Source organism: Lissotriton helveticus, chromosome 8 (assembly GCF_964261635.1).
Source record: "Lissotriton helveticus chromosome 8, aLisHel1.1, whole genome shotgun sequence".
NCBI lineage: Eukaryota > Metazoa > Chordata > Amphibia > Caudata > Salamandridae > Lissotriton > Lissotriton helveticus.
In genome coordinates this window covers 19,802,470-19,817,988 of record NC_136069.1, presented here as the reverse complement: position 1 = coordinate 19,817,988, position 15,519 = coordinate 19,802,470, and the positions used below count along the sequence as shown (strand labels likewise).

Sequence of the window (15,519 nt, the reverse complement as noted above, 5' to 3'; positions counted from 1 at the left end):
TGCCTGCATGATCGAAGTTGCTAAGGGGAAGAAAGCCAACAGTCTCAAGCTCAAAACCGACAAGACAGAAGTAGTGATCTTCAGCAAGAATACCTTGCCACGGGATTCCAACTGGCTGCTGGCCGAACTCTGACCATCTAGACCCTGTGATCAGAGTCAATGGAGAGAAAAAAGCAGCTAAGATTTGTGAGGGTACCGCAGTGAAAGTATTTCTAGAGAACAAAGACATTAAAGTAAACAATATAATTACAAAAATTAAATAAAAAAGCAGATATTTGTTTTTGTGAAGAGAGCTTTCAGCCTATCAATGGGATGTACAGAGGGAGCCAAACATGAAAACCAATGTGGCAACAATTCCACTCGATCGGTCACAACTTACGCGCATCGGTGTTCATCAAAGCATGCATGAGCTGGGAAATGGTGTTTGCCAGGTCCTCCTGTCAGGGTCAGAAAGAAAAACATGGACATAGAATAAGAATCTACAAGCATAAGTCACTTTTAATAGCTCCAGTCTGCGCTCAAGTACCAAACGCAGCGGGTACAGGATTACAAGCGCGTGCCATTTTTATTTAACTCACCTGAAGCAGCGGTTTATCCTGCATCCACATACAATAGAAGAGTCCTTTCCATATCTTGGTTAATTCATCTTCACTGAATCCAACTGACAATAAACAAGAGCTTAATATTAGAACAGCTGTTCCTTTTTATTTAGCGAAAGATATATTTTATTGGCTTGAACACTGAGAAAGCAGTATTAACAAATAAAATTGAAACTGAAAAAATCTGGAAGTGTGGCTGCCACAAGTTCTCTTTGAGGATTCATTGCATATCGATTACAAAAGAACAAAGGAGACTTCAAGCTAAACATTGCAAAAAAAATAACACCCAAGGAAACCAATCACAAGGGCCACAATGTATTTGATGGTCAAGGTAATGAGGGAACAGTTGAAGTATAAGCAGTGCTAACAACATAGAATTATCAAAATGTTGTTTCTTTTTATCCAGAGGGTAAACAGAGAGCAGTGTCAAAAGAAGAATACCATACCAAATACATAGGGTGATATTTCCAGGTAACATCCGAAGGCCTGTGGGCCACCCCAAACCAAGGACTGGCATTGGCAGCTGGAAATGGGGATAATGCAGCGTGCTTTCCTACCCTGAATGTTCATATTGACAAGCTCTGTTAATCAAGGAGAGAGAGAGAGAGAGAGGAACTAGAGTAGCTAGTTCGTTTCCCCTGGGATATAGTGGTAAATCAAAGAGAAATAGCTATGTCTGTGTGCTATGTGTCTACATGGGAAACCATTTGGTTTAGTATGAAGGCCCTCACCCACCAACCTAGTTGGTGGCATGCTTCATCATCGGGCCCCACCCGAGGCACCGAGTGCACCTCAGGTGTGCTGCGACTCCAGATTACTGCAGAGCGGGTTTTTTGGAAGGTGAGTGTGCTGTGCAGGTGTGTTGCGTGAGGTTTTAAAATTCTGTCCTTGGGGTCCCTAACGGTTACTTTATTGGTGGGCCCCAGGCAGAGGGTAAAAACAAAGGCTTGGGACGTGTAGGGGTTGACTTATGGTCTTCCACGTCCAGTGTGGTCGACTAGTTTCAATCAGGCCTTTTTATTAAACTGGCTTTCTTCAGGACCTATGTATGGGGGTGTTACAGGGATCTATGTGATTATCAGTGCCCTGTATGTGAAGCACGCGCTAAGGTGCTGATCTATGTAAGAGGTATTTCCCCTCAGTTTGTACTCCTGTCTACAGAGGACAAAACTCCCTGGACTTCCGCCGGAGGGTCGGGACTTATTAGCACTTTGGCTGTGTCTCCAGGCCCAATGGAACACCTGTGAACCGGTCGGTTCACAGGATTGGATGAGAGGATGTTCTCCTTGGAACAGGCTGTCAAAACAAGAGAAGAGCTGGAATTCCTAAGAAAAAGTTGTTGACTTCGTTAAACCAAATTACAGGAACCATTTGAGGACACTGAAAACTGTTCTATCAATCAATCAGGGGTTTGTATAGGGCTGCTACTCACCCATGAGTGTCTCAAAGTGCGTTGGGGGGTAGGATCTTCGGATCCCTCTGGGTGCTGGGATTCAGTCAAAGAGCCAGGTTTTGAGATACTTCCTGAAATGGGACTGCAACGGGGATTGCCTGAGGTGAAGAGGCAGGGTGTTTAGGTCCTAGCGACGAGGTAGGAGAAGGATCTTCCTCTGGTATTGATCTTGTGGATCCATAGGGCGGTGGCGATGGCCAGCTTGGGTGAGGTGTCTGTTCGGTAAATAGAATGAAACGCGGTGGATCAGATATGCTGGTCCTGCATCATGATGGGCTTTGTAGGCGTGTGCAAGAAGCTTGAAAGTGATTATTTTGTTGACTGGGAGACCGTGGAGTACTCAAAGGAGTTCGGTGATGTGGCTACGGCAGGGGATGTTGAGGAGCAGTCTGGTTGTGGCATTTTGAACGTTCTATAGTTTTCTGAGGTTTTTGGATTCGGTGGGGATCCATCTCAATGTGCTCCAAAGCAGGCGAAGCATGATGAGGATACGGTGCTGATCATTGCAAGCGAGGAGTCCAGTATGATGCGGAGGTTTCATGCGTGGTCCGTGGGGGTAGGAGGAGGGGGGTGGGATTCCCAATGCAGAGGGCCACATTGAGGGCGTGAGTCCCAGGATGAGGACTTCGGTCTTGTCAGATTTGAGTTTGAGGCAATTGTCTTTCACCAGATGGCAACAGGACTTCACCCCACTGCGAAATTTGTTTCTGGCAGCTGTGGGTTCATTGATGAGGTAAAGGATCAGCTGGGTGTCATCGGTGCAGGAGACTATGTGGAGTTCAAGGCTCTGGACGATGGCAGCGAGTGGGGCCACGTAGACTTTGAAGAGGGTGGGGCTAAGGGAGGAGCCCTGGTGCATTCCAAAGCTGATCTCTGTGGGCTCTGGGAGGAACGGAGGTAGCCTGAATCGCTGTGTTCGACCGGTGAGGAAGGAGCAGATCCAATCCAGGGCCGTGTTACAGAGGCCGGCATCGTGGAGTCTCAGGATTAGGGCGCGGTGGGAGACATTGTCAAAGGTGGCCGATTGGCCCAAAAGGCTGAGACTGCGGTTTCGCCCCGGACGAGGAGGGAGTGGATGTCGTTGGTGGCGGCGAGTAGTGAGGTCTCGGTGCTGTGGTGGTTTCGGAAACCGGATTGGGAGGTGTCCTGGACATGGTTTGATTCGATGAACTTGGAGTTGGACGTTGATGGCCTTCTCAATGACTTTGGCTGGGAAGAGGAGCATGGCGATGGGTCTGTCGGGGAAGCGGATGGCTTCAGCAGGGGATTGATCTCGGCGTGTTTCCAGCCGCCGGGGAAGGTGGCGGTCTCGATGGAGCCTAGTGGAGCAGAAAGGGGGGGCCATAGAGGACTTTATGGGGTACCTCTTAAGGTCCTCCTAGGGGTAAATGACAGGGAGCTTATCATAATAAACAGAACACACACAAAGGCACTCTATATGCAACAGATGAATAGATCATCTGACTTTTACAGAAGTGCATCATTTCGAACAGAAGGAGACCGCTATGGAAGTGCAACTGGAAGAGGAGGGGGGCTTCTGCTATGAAGGGTGCAGAATACTGATGTTCCAAGACATGTCTGAACGCCTTCAAGAAACAAGAAGAGTGTTGTCAAAATTAAGGACTTCCTGATAGAACACCTTTTTGTGGCCCCACCTCTTTAGATTCTAATTTATGTGACAAACAAAGAAGTACCCGAGAACAGATACAGCACAACCTATGCAACAGAAGTGGAGGAAAGCACACCTCTATACTGAACACAGAGGCCATAACGGTAGGAAGGAAAGCAGTGTCAGAGGAGATATGGATGACGGAGACTGGGTATCACTCATCAAACAAGACCAGTGGAAATCTGCTTCTAGTAGTCAAATTACAACGTGTGTATTTCAGGAACAAATATACTGCTAATATGCCAAGGAGAATTTGATTCAATCAATGTTTTGTCTTAAGGAAACTCACAATTACTTCCAGAACTCTTCTGAAAGTATAATTGACTTGGCGTTACATGGCAATGCGGTCAACTCACCATTTTAAATAACCAGTATGGAGTTACAAGACAGATCAACTAAGGTTTTATATGGTCTACTTTTAGCTGCCCAGGTCTTAAAACAGAGAATCCTAATAATGAATTCCCTCCATTCGTTCCTAGACTTAAATGCCAAATGGGAGCAGTGAGTGGGCCCCCTGGACTGGAATGATGCGTGCATATCCCCTAGTGCATTGGTGACCCCCTCCAGACACCGGCTCATTCAATTCAAATATCTACACATTGCTTATCTCACTCCTATGCACTTATGTCGAGCAAAGCAGACTGGCCATGACGTGGCAATGTCCAGACATCAAGAAATATTAGAGGCGGGTGTTAATCTGGGGTACGGGAGAAGCCATTTTGTATTTGAATTTTTAGCAATTTGTAGAGCGCACATTCACTAGGCAGTTTCTTGGCGCTATAGGATTTCAAAACTGCGGGGATATCGGGGGCTATAGGCTAAAAGCTTGCTGGAACAGAAAAGTCTTAAGGGCTTTACGAAACTCTGTGTAGGAGGGGGAGGATTCTGAGAGGGGGGGAAGGGAATTCCAGAAGGTAGGAGCAAGTACCGAGAATTTCTGGCCTCCGGATCATTTTTTCTTGAACCGGGGGATCACTAACAAGGATTTGGTGGAGGAACGTAAATCTCTGGCAGGACTATAGTTGGTGATGGCAGAATTGATGAAGGCCGGGGCGGTGCCCGCCCGAGCTTGAAAAGTCAGGCAGCCAAGTTTAAAATGGCTCTTTGTTTGATTGGAAGCCAATGAAGGGCCAAGAGAAGGGGGGGGGGGGGAAGAGTGATGATATTTCGATAGGCCATGCACCAGACGAGCTGCCTGGTTCTGCACCAGCTGGAGGCGTTGAAGTGCATAGGCGGGAGCACCATTATAAATGATGTTCCCGTAGTCGATCTTAAATAAGACCATGGCCATTACAATCAGTTTAAGTGCAGAGGGAGAGAAAAACCGGGATACTTTCCTAATAATACGTAAAGTAAAAAAACAGGAAGAGACAACAGAACTGATATGGGAGTGAAGTGTCAAGTGGGGATTGAGTGTGATACCAAAGGTCTTAACAGAGTGAGAGGGGGTGGGAGGAGGACCAAAGGAAGAGGGCCTAAAGGAGGACGACCAGGGATTGCCACTGCCTCCAGTCAGAATCAACTCAGTTGTATCCGGTTTGAGTCTAAGATGGTTTGCATTCATCCAATCCCGGATAAACAGCAAGACGGACTGGAAGCTGGAAGTGGCTAGTGAAGGGGAGGAGAAATTAAAAATGAGTTGGAGGTCGTCAGCATAGTTATAAACTGTGACCTCCATTTGTTGAAGTGCAAAAATAAGAGGGAAGATGTAAAGGTCACATAAAAGGGGGGAAAGAGAAGAGCCCTGGGTGACGCCACATTTCACCCTGCTAGGTGAGGCCGAAAATTCGGCAAGGTGGACCGCCTGAGTACGGCCTTCCAGGAAGGAACCTATACAGGTTAGAACCTGTTCCCCTATGCCCGCCGCCTTGACATGGGACAGAAGGATGGAATGGTCTACCGTGTCAAAAGCGGTGGACAGATCGAGAAGGACCAGGGCCTGGGGGATGTTGGTATAGAGTCCCTCCCTGAGTTGGTCCATGACTGAAATGACCACCTTCTCCGTGGAGTGTCGAGGGCGGAAGCCCGCCTGGCAGGGTGAAAGGTGGTTACTGTTCTCTATAAAGGAGCTGAGCACCTGGGTGACGTGGGACTCTGCTACCTTTCCCAAATAAGGGAGAAGGGATATAGGGCGGTAATTTGCCGGGGAAGAGGGGTCAGCCCCTGTTTTTTTTAGAATAGGGAGGATTATGGCGGTCTTAAAGGAGGCCGGAACGAAACCAGAGGTAAAGCAGTTGTTCAGGAGAGTGAGGGCGGGGGATGGGCATACCGAAAAGAACTGACGGAGAATGCGTGCCGGGCCGATGTCAACTGGGGAGCCCGACTTGACACGACTGAGTAGAAGGGGCAAGGATTCTCTAGTGAGTGGGGGGATGAAGGTGAAGGAGCAGTTATTGTCAGCGGGTTGTGGAGGAGCGAAGGTGGAGGGAGGTGGGGGGGGGGGTGTTGGCTTTTATCAATAAAAAAACTCGTTAAGCGAGTCACATAAGGCCTGAGAGGGGGGAATCTTGGGTAGCGTTCTGTCCGATGATGCCAGCTCGTGGACGGTGGAAAAAATCTCACGAGGCTGGCTTTCTGCAGCTAGGATGCACCCAGAGAAATATTCGGTCTTAGCTGTCAGAATGGCTACTTTATATTCATTAAGTACGGTAATGAAGTGTTGTCTACGGGTGGGACAGTATGCTCTTCTCCAGGCTCGTTCGGCCTGCCTTAGCTCTAATTTCTTAGCTTTGAGGCCAGGGCTGAACCATTTGTTGGCATTATGGGTGCGGTTGATGGTAATCCGCTTCAGGGGGGCCACAGGGTCGCAGGCGTTGGTGAGCCACCGGTCTAATGTGGCAGCCTGGGAGTGGGGGTCCAAGCCTGAAAGATCAGGGCAGGTGGCAGCTAACGAGTTGCAAAGAGAAGGGATATCAACTTTATGCCAGTTCCTACCCAGGTGTTTTTGGGAAGAGGAAGTGATGTTTTATGGCTCAAATCCAGGGAAAAAGCAAGCAGGGAATGATCCGACCAGGGACAGGGCGAGATAGTAGGGGTGGACATAGGAATGTTAAGTGTCCAGACCTGATCAAGGATATGGCCCCGGATGTGGGTGGGGTCTTGAACGTGCTGGGTGAAGTTAAGGCTGAGGAGCAGTTGAGTGAAATCTTTAGAGACAGAATCCTCGGCAGGGTCAGTAGGCCAAAAGTTAAAATCACCCAGAACAAGGACAGAGGCACTATTGACTACCAGGGTGGCCAATAAGTTCTGAAAGGCAAGGAGAAAGCCGGGAGATGACTGAGGTGGTCGATAAATTAATATACAGGTGATAGGGGTCTTAAAGGAGGTGGATCGTACTACAAGGCAGTCGGCTGCTGGTAGTGTGGGCGAGGTCAGTGTCTGAAAATGAAAACCCTTACGAGCAATCAGGGCTACCCCGCCTCCTGCTCTGTTCTCAGGTCGATCAACGCGAAGCATGGAATAGTGGGGCAGGAGGGAGGCTAGAACGCTGGGCAAGGAGTCAGATCTATACCAGGTTTCGGTTAGAAACAGAAGGTCTGGGGAATTAGAGTCCAGAAGGTCAAATATTTCAGTCTAGTGCTTGACGGCTGATCTCGTGTTGAGAAGGAGGGCAGTAGTGGGAGGGGGGAGGAGCGGGCGTGATGGATATAGGGGAGGCAATGCCAAGCTTTTGAACATAGGACAGTGTTGCGGGATTCAGCGGCCAGCTCTATTTGAAGGATCACAGTTGGTAAGAGGTGTATGTAAGTAGACGGGCATGGTGTTGTGCCCCGTGTCCCGGTCGGTCGCGGATGGGCGCAGACGGGCTTGCCTTAGGCGCGCCTTTGGCACGCATTCGACGCGACCGCTGCGCGACCGGAATATACACATTTTTTATAGAGGATAGAAAATGGCGATGGGGGCGTGGCCTCTCAAAAGGGGGCGTGGCCTGTGTGGGCGGCGTGAATGGCGGCAATGACAGGGTCCCGCAGCAGCGTTAAACTCCGCTGCGCGGTTTGAAGAAGAGCGTGGGGGGGCCCTGGGCAAGTGAATAGGGAAGCAGATAAAAGCAACAAAATATGTGTGACACTCAAAGTATTAAAAATCGTGCAGGCCTACTCCCGGCTTCCACCTCAGGAGAAATCGCTATCAGCGTGGCGCTTGTATTCAGCGTCTTAAGTAGTGGCGATGGGGGGGTGGCCTCTCAAAAAGGGGCGTGGCCTGTGTGGGCGGCGTGAATGGCGGCAATGACAGGGTCCCTCAGCAGCGTTAAACTCCGCTGCGCGGTTTGAAGAAGAGCGTGGGTCGCCCTGGGCATATGAATAGGTAAGCAGATAAAATCAACAAAATATATGTGACACTCAAAGAATTAAAAATCGTGCGGCCTACTCCCGGCTTCCGCCTCGGGAAGTGAACTATCTGAAAATTGTGATTTAGAAAGCGTGTGAAATGAAAGGCGTCGTTTTGTTCTCTAACACATTTCAATAGCTTGTAAATGTTCTGTACAAACATTTCCAAATATATTTCTTTTTTGTAATAGGATGAAAGCAAAATCAGAATAATAACTTGGTGATGCGCAAATGCAAAATATTTTTGTTGAAACCAGATTTCCACAGAATGTATATATTTAGTTTTATCAATAATATTGCATGCAAAATGTGCTGCTAGTAAATGATAGTGCGCTTTCACATCATGCTTTAGAAATATATACATTACAAGTGAGTTTTTGGGTCAAGTACATTTCAGTTAGGTCACACCTTTTCCTTTTTTAGGATTTTTCTGTTTTTAGTAAGGCCTGTACATCTAAAACTGTGCTCTAATGACTCCAGTCTGAAAAGAAGAATACACGATAAGGGAGAAAAGCTTTATTCGTACTGTTAGCTACACAGTTGGCCGCAACTGTCGCTCGTAGAACCCTGCACACCCAATGTTCCATGCAAGGAACCAACCCCTTCCAACATTACCTACACATCTTCCTTCACAACAAAAACAAATAAGAACATTATCGAACACTATTGAATTACACAAACTATAACATAAAATATAAATAACTACAATGACACATTGAGGAATAATGCTGACGAAAGTGGAATTTGGTGCCCGGATCATATCCTATGCTGATGACACCCAGCTCCTTTTTACGTGTAACAAGGGTGAGGGTTTCGATGGCGGCCGGATCAGGGAATGCCTGGGTGCCGTCTTCGACTGGTTTCAGAGGTACAGTCTAAAATGCAACTCCGATAAATCGGAGCTGCTCTTCTTTGGATGTCCACCTGATCCCGGCTGGAAGACTTGGTGGCCCCGGGATATGTTTCCGCCTGACGCTGCTTCGTCAAAAGCCAAAAATCTCGGTATTCTGTGCGATGTGGAGCTCTCCTTCAGACCCCAGATTATAGGGCTGACAGGGAAATGTTTTGGCATCCTGAAAATGTTGCGGAAATTTCTTCCACTACTGTCTCTGCAACATAAAAAAATTATTGTTCAGGCTTTGATAGGCTCGCGTCTTGATTACGCGAATGCCCTTTACCTCGGCCTTCCCAAATATCTGTTGGCACGTCTGCAGATCGTGCAGAATTCTGCTGCCAGAGCCATTTTTGGCCTACAGCGCAGGGCCAGGGCCACGGAGTTGCTCAGGAGACTGCATTGGCTCCCAGTCTCTAAGAGAATTACTTTTAATGTTCTGACCCTTGCTTTTAAAGCCCTCCACTCGATTGGCCCAAAGTATATTGGGAAGCGTCTGGCTTTCTATACCCCTAGGAGGACTCTTAGATCGGCTTTGCTGGCCAAGGCCGACGTTCCTACAGTCAGACGTGCGCGCATCGGAGGTCGCTCCTTCCGACACTTGGCACCGCGCTGCTGGAATGAGCTTCCTGTTTCTTTAAGGAAAGCCAACAGTCTGTTCTCTTTCAGAAAGGAACTGAAGACTGAAGACCTGGCTTTTCTCCCAGTAATATTCTTTTGTCTGCGGCAGGGCGTTTTGTTGTGTACTCTTCTCTTAGTTCTCTTTGCCAAAGCGCCGGGACACTCCGTGGAGTAGCCGTGCGCTATAGAAGAGACTTTATAACATAACATAACAATAGGGAACACGGAAGAGATACGCTTGCAAAATAGACTCAGCTAGATCAATATAACCATCAACTTAATGTTAACACGGAAATCACAAAACTAAGTGAGAACAAACTGGGAAGCATGCTAGTAGGTAGGAACAATACACAATTATTTCATGACAAAATCCTTAAACTTCACAGGACAGGTTCCAGTTCTCTGTAGAACCCTAAGCTTGTGCTGGTTACACTCTGCTTGAACACACTCTTCTGTTCCCAAGCCCATCTTCTCACACACACATATATGCGGACGTCGGGCACCAATGAAACAAAGTTTTTGTTCCACACCATTCAATCCTTGAGGGCAATCACATGTTCCTTCACGTCCTATACTTGAAAAGACCCTGACAAATGGGAAAGTCCTTTCTGAACACGACCGGGTTTCTTGATCCCAGCCCAATCACCCGCCTTTACAAGCAATCTGCTGCAACCTTTGTCAAAAGTAGTATATTTCCTTTGCACTTCATGCCGCACGTCCACAATACTGCCAATCTTTACAACAGCAACACTTTTCCAATCTATCCATTCTTGGTTCATTTTCGTACCTGCCCATTAGTAAGGTAAAAGATGACATGCCTGTGCTTTATGAGGTCTGGCCCTCTTGGCCGAAACCATATCCTTCATCACGGACTTCCATTCCAACCCACTCAGCCATGCCAACTACAGCTGACATTTAGTAATAGGATTAATCCTTTCCATCAACTCATTGCTATGGGGATGATATAAAGATATTCTGATGTGTTCAAGGTCAGCAAGTTCTAAATATTCTTCCATTTCCCTCAACACCAACTTGGTGCCACTGTCGGTCACCAATTCCTCAGTATACCCTTCCCTCAGAAACTCCTCTCTGAAAAAAATAATCAATAAGAACACAAGAATTCACACTGTCCACAAATCTGATCTCAGACCACTGAGCAGTCAATCAATACACAAACATATTTAGGTGTGCTACCCAAAACACCATACGGTCCAGATATGTCAAAAGCAAGCTTATGCCATGGCGAATTCACGGTGGTTACGAGATTAGGATAAGTCACTTGGGTCTTGTCAGTCGTGACGTACACACAACACTCTCGGACAAAATGTTTCATGGCTTCCTTGTCAACCTCCTGCCACCAAAAAATGCTCATATATTCTACGCTTTATGGCATGAATACCAATATGACACTCATGAATTAAAGCTAGAACTCTGTTGCGCAAAATTGATGGAACTACCAACAGTCAATCAGAAACACTAAGAAATTGAATTAAGCTCCGCTGAAAATATTCAGTAGGGGGCCAACGACTGGCAACACATTCCATTACACTTCTATCTCACTGTCACCTGCCAATGCTTCTATCCTTTCCATTTCAGAAAGGGCACCATTCACAGTAACATCGATGGAATTCCCCACACACACCATGTGCACGCCAGTCAGTCAGTCAAATCACTTTATTAGATCCTTGTTCATAAAGATCATGAAAGTTCAAATATACAAACAGAAAACATTCATCATTATACAAAATATGAAATTAAAATATCCTATTAAAAATCATTCGTTAAATAGGTATAACAATGGTTTATGGTCCATTCTTAAAATAAAACTGCTGCCCCACACAGCATGTTTGAAATATTGCACACCCCACCACAAACAAAGTGCCTCTTTCTCTATCATAGAATTTGTGGTCTCCTCTCAAAGCACTTGAGCAATGATTTCCTCACCGCCATTGCTCCGCATCTGCAAAAGTACTGCCCTAAGGCACCGATTGTTGGCATCAGAGGAAATGATAAAGCTGTTGTAAGTATCAAACAGAATAAGAGGGAGTGCCACCACAATGTTATGCTTAATTGACTCAAACACCTGCCACACATCATTCCAAACATATTTTTCATTCTTCTAAGGCAGGTTCCTTAAGCATCTTGTATTACTTGCAAAATTTCCCACAAATATGGCAAACTCTATTAAGTCAAAAAAGATCTAACGTGATTTCTGTTGACAGGTCAACTGCTTCCAGGATTTTTACTTTCAGAGTTTTAAACCATCTTTTGACAAATTATATATATTTTCTACCCCATCCAGAGAAAACTAGCATGTGTCCTCCTTTAATATCAACCAACTTTATCTTAATATGTCAAGAAAGCACCATAACCTTTGTTCATGTTTATTTTTACCGTATACCAAGCTATCATCTTGAAAATAGGTAACTCCAGGTGTATCTTTAAACAATTTGCCCATCAACCTCTAAAAGAACAGCTGAAGTGGATGCTAATCCAAATTAAATCCTAACACAGCGATAGGCACCTTCTGGTGCGAAGAAAGACGCGAGATGCATAGATTCTTGACATCTCAACCTAGTTGTAAGCAGCGGACATATCCAATAATGTAACAAATACTGCCCCCTTCCAGGCTGTCAACCTTTCGTTAATAATGGGCAATGGTTGGCCATCAATCCAAATATTAGCTTTCACATTCCCTAGATGAACACACAAACTCAAGGACTTCTCGGACTTGCGTGCTAAGGACACGAGAACAAGAGACACAGAACCTTTATTAGGTCCAATGATACGGAGTTCACACAACCTCTCATGTTCAGAATTCAGTTCATCGTGCAACTCCAAGGGTACCCTACGCACTTTGTGCACAAGCGCTAGAGCATTGTATTTCAAGATAATGCATTGTTGGAAACCTTTCAATAAACCTAAATATTCGTTGAATACATCAGGATACTCCTTTACCCACTCACACTCTCCAACTTGACCTATAAATGCACTAACTGAATCGTACAGTCTGTTCCTTGAAATAATCCTATCGGGATGATTTTGCTCCAATACCGTGTCCAAGTCACCCTATCCATTACACCCTAAGAGATTGGAACCCTCTTTCACAACATATACTGGTCCCTTGGTGAAATTGGCCTCAAATTCCAATGTGGCATCAAATGAACCCTCTACTTCTACCCCCAACCCCCTAGTATGGAAATATTTTAACGTGTGAAGCCCTGAAACCCTTCAAAATCCTTCATATCCATAAGTGTGAAAGGAAACCATGAATCGGATTAATGACTTTTCCATTTACAACAATTTCACACAAGGTTTCCTCTGTGACACTCCTTCATAGTAGCTATTTATACGATTTCATCTTGCTTTGTAGACGTTAGCATTAATATACAATTGCCATCATCCTCACACAAGTCATCCTCCAATGACTCTACCTTCACTGAACTACTCTATTTCTCCCTTGATTTTGATTTACACACCGGTGCAAAATGTCCTCTCTTTCTGCACTTAAAACAAGTCTGGTTGACGGCACTACAAAATTTTGCAATGCTCAAGTGAGACTTGCTGCCAGAAATGTATGACGTTCCAAAACCGTCTTCCTTTTTGGATTGAATATCTTAGCAAGGGTCTTGTCGATAGACACATACTCGTCCATGACAACAAAAGCGTCACACCTCTCCCCGGATTTTGAAGGAACATCGATTACTTCCAAAAGGTAAAGGATTTTCTTTTATGCTCCTGCCTTCAGGACCCATATTGTATGTTAAAAGTGCAATTTTTCACTGTTGATTGCCTCCTAATATGCCTCAAATGCTTCCCTTCACAGTGGCCAGTTAAGTGGAGGAGTACCCAGTGCAGAAACAAAATGGTGCAGGAGCTGGTATCTTATCCATGGGTGTTGCCCACCATCGATGAGTTACTGCCATTAATACCACAGTTATCAAACAGTTATAGAAAGTTATCACAGTAATTAGGCATGCCCATCACCGTGAACACAGGCTGGTCTCCACTGTCCAGTAAACAAATTTATGCTCAACATGGGATGTTAGTTTACAGGATTATCCAAAAACCAGGTATGTGTCACTGTAAATGCAGGCTCCATGACAGAAAACATGAACAACTTCCCAAACTAACATGACCGCCAAAACGCAGTTTCTGAGGCAGAGCGGGTACAGTTTAATTGCACAAAAGCATCAATAGTTGCCAGTAGTAATGAGGAGAAATGCTAGCCACACGATTCAACCCAGATCTGTGACTGTCTGAAAAGTATCCGCACTCCATCCATCATCTCATTGTGTTGGCTAAGTCAACAAATCAAACCACTCCGAGATAAAAATGGTCCTGGGCAGGAGATATAAATAAAGAGATGGGGTGGGTGAGCCCTTGGAGCAGGAAATGTAGCTAGACAACACACAGCTAAAGCGGTCTGTAGCGGAGGCCTAAAAAGCAGATACACAACCCAGGACTCAAAAGAAGTACACACACCTGGATACTTGAGGTGGGTTATACAACCACCTTTAGAGAGACCAACTTAGTGAGCTGGAGCTCTAAGTGGCTCGTAGGACTGGACATTTTAGCAACTAGGAGCCATTTTCACATTGTGTACTAGCTGTTAGCAACAAATCAGAGAATTTAATGTATTCGCCTACTTTCACACACCATACCAACTATTTTTCAGAATCTCTTCTACATGAATCTTAGTTGTCCTCCATAAGTAAGTGAGTCAGTGAGAAGTCAGTTCTGGAAGTAAATAAGACAGAGAATGCATATTGGGATAAATATTCTAAGAATGGTTTGGAAAAGCAGCATATTTTTCTTCTGATAAATACCAGGGCTCGAAAAGTTCACTCGACCGCTCGCATTTGCGAGTCAGATTAATTAAGGACGAGCTATTTTTAGGTCCTACTCGCCCTTTCTGGCGAGTAGGAATACAAACTGACACTTGACCTCTGCCTCTGAAAGCAGAGGAAATGCGACAAGATAGCAAGATTTAAAGGCAGCTTTATTGCTCACAAAGTAAATGAGCAATAAAAATGCTTTTAAATCTTGTTAACTTGTCACATTTCCTCAATTTTCAGAGTTTGAGGTCAAGTTCATTTCAGTTAGGTCGAGGAGATTTTGTAGTTTACTAGACCTGCAGGTCTAGTGCATTTTCTATGATTTTTTGAGCCCTGAATACGACTTCCTGCTCGGGGACTCAAGACCGTTCGACAATCCCTGTCTGTCCCGTGGCCCTCCAAATGACTGGACCTTCAAATCTGTTGGGCCGTTATCAAGATCAAATTAGTGAAAATAAAAGGACAAAGGCCCCTTATCCCTTTCAGTCTGATCATCTATTGTAAGCTGAAGTTGTTTCTAAAGACTGCTGAGGCCTCAAGTAAGGCCGGGCTGGGTAATTAAAGTATATGTTCATGGGAACTGCACTCTCATCTGGGAGGTCCGAAGGGTGGACAGCAATCTTAGAACATCAAGTTAAATGAAGACTCTAGAAAGAGGCTACGACAAAGGACAAGACGACAAAGGACAAGACGTTAGGGTACACCATGTACTTTCACATTCATGATGCGTGCTAGGTGTTCCTTAAACTGCCACCGCTCTCCCCGTGGGCATCATCATCCTCTAGATACAATATCACATCCTTGTGAGATGACATTAGAAAAATCTCAACAAGCAATACTCTAGGGCAGTGGTTCTTATCATTTAGACATCTGTGGACTCCTACTTACTCAGTACAGGAATTTGTAGACCGCCACTGAGTCACTATTGGAATCCAGGGAACCCAGCATAAGCAATTTCATTGATTTGAACCACAAAAATATATACAAAATTACAGATCCAAGCATTCAAACAAATACACAAATTATGAAATATTGCATTTTCATTCACAAATATTACAAAAATGGGAAGGTTGGAGCTTTTCTAAATTTGATTGACCACCTTAATCATACTATATTCAG

The 15,519-nt window shown here is 45.4% G+C and overlaps 1 protein-coding gene across 1 annotated transcript in view; it reads right to left on the bottom strand.

Annotated features, from left to right (window-relative positions):
* RRP1B (ribosomal RNA processing 1B) overlaps nt 1-15,519 on the bottom strand; it is a 94,485-nt gene that overhangs the window by 72,972 nt on the left and 5,994 nt on the right. Inside the window, exons 2-3 of the mRNA XM_078656402.1 lie at nt 579-661; nt 380-437 (exon numbers count right to left, since the gene is read on the bottom strand). Coding sequence (XP_078512528.1) covers nt 380-437; nt 579-661 — 141 coding nt within the window. The remainder of the gene's footprint in view (nt 1-379; nt 438-578; nt 662-15,519) is intronic.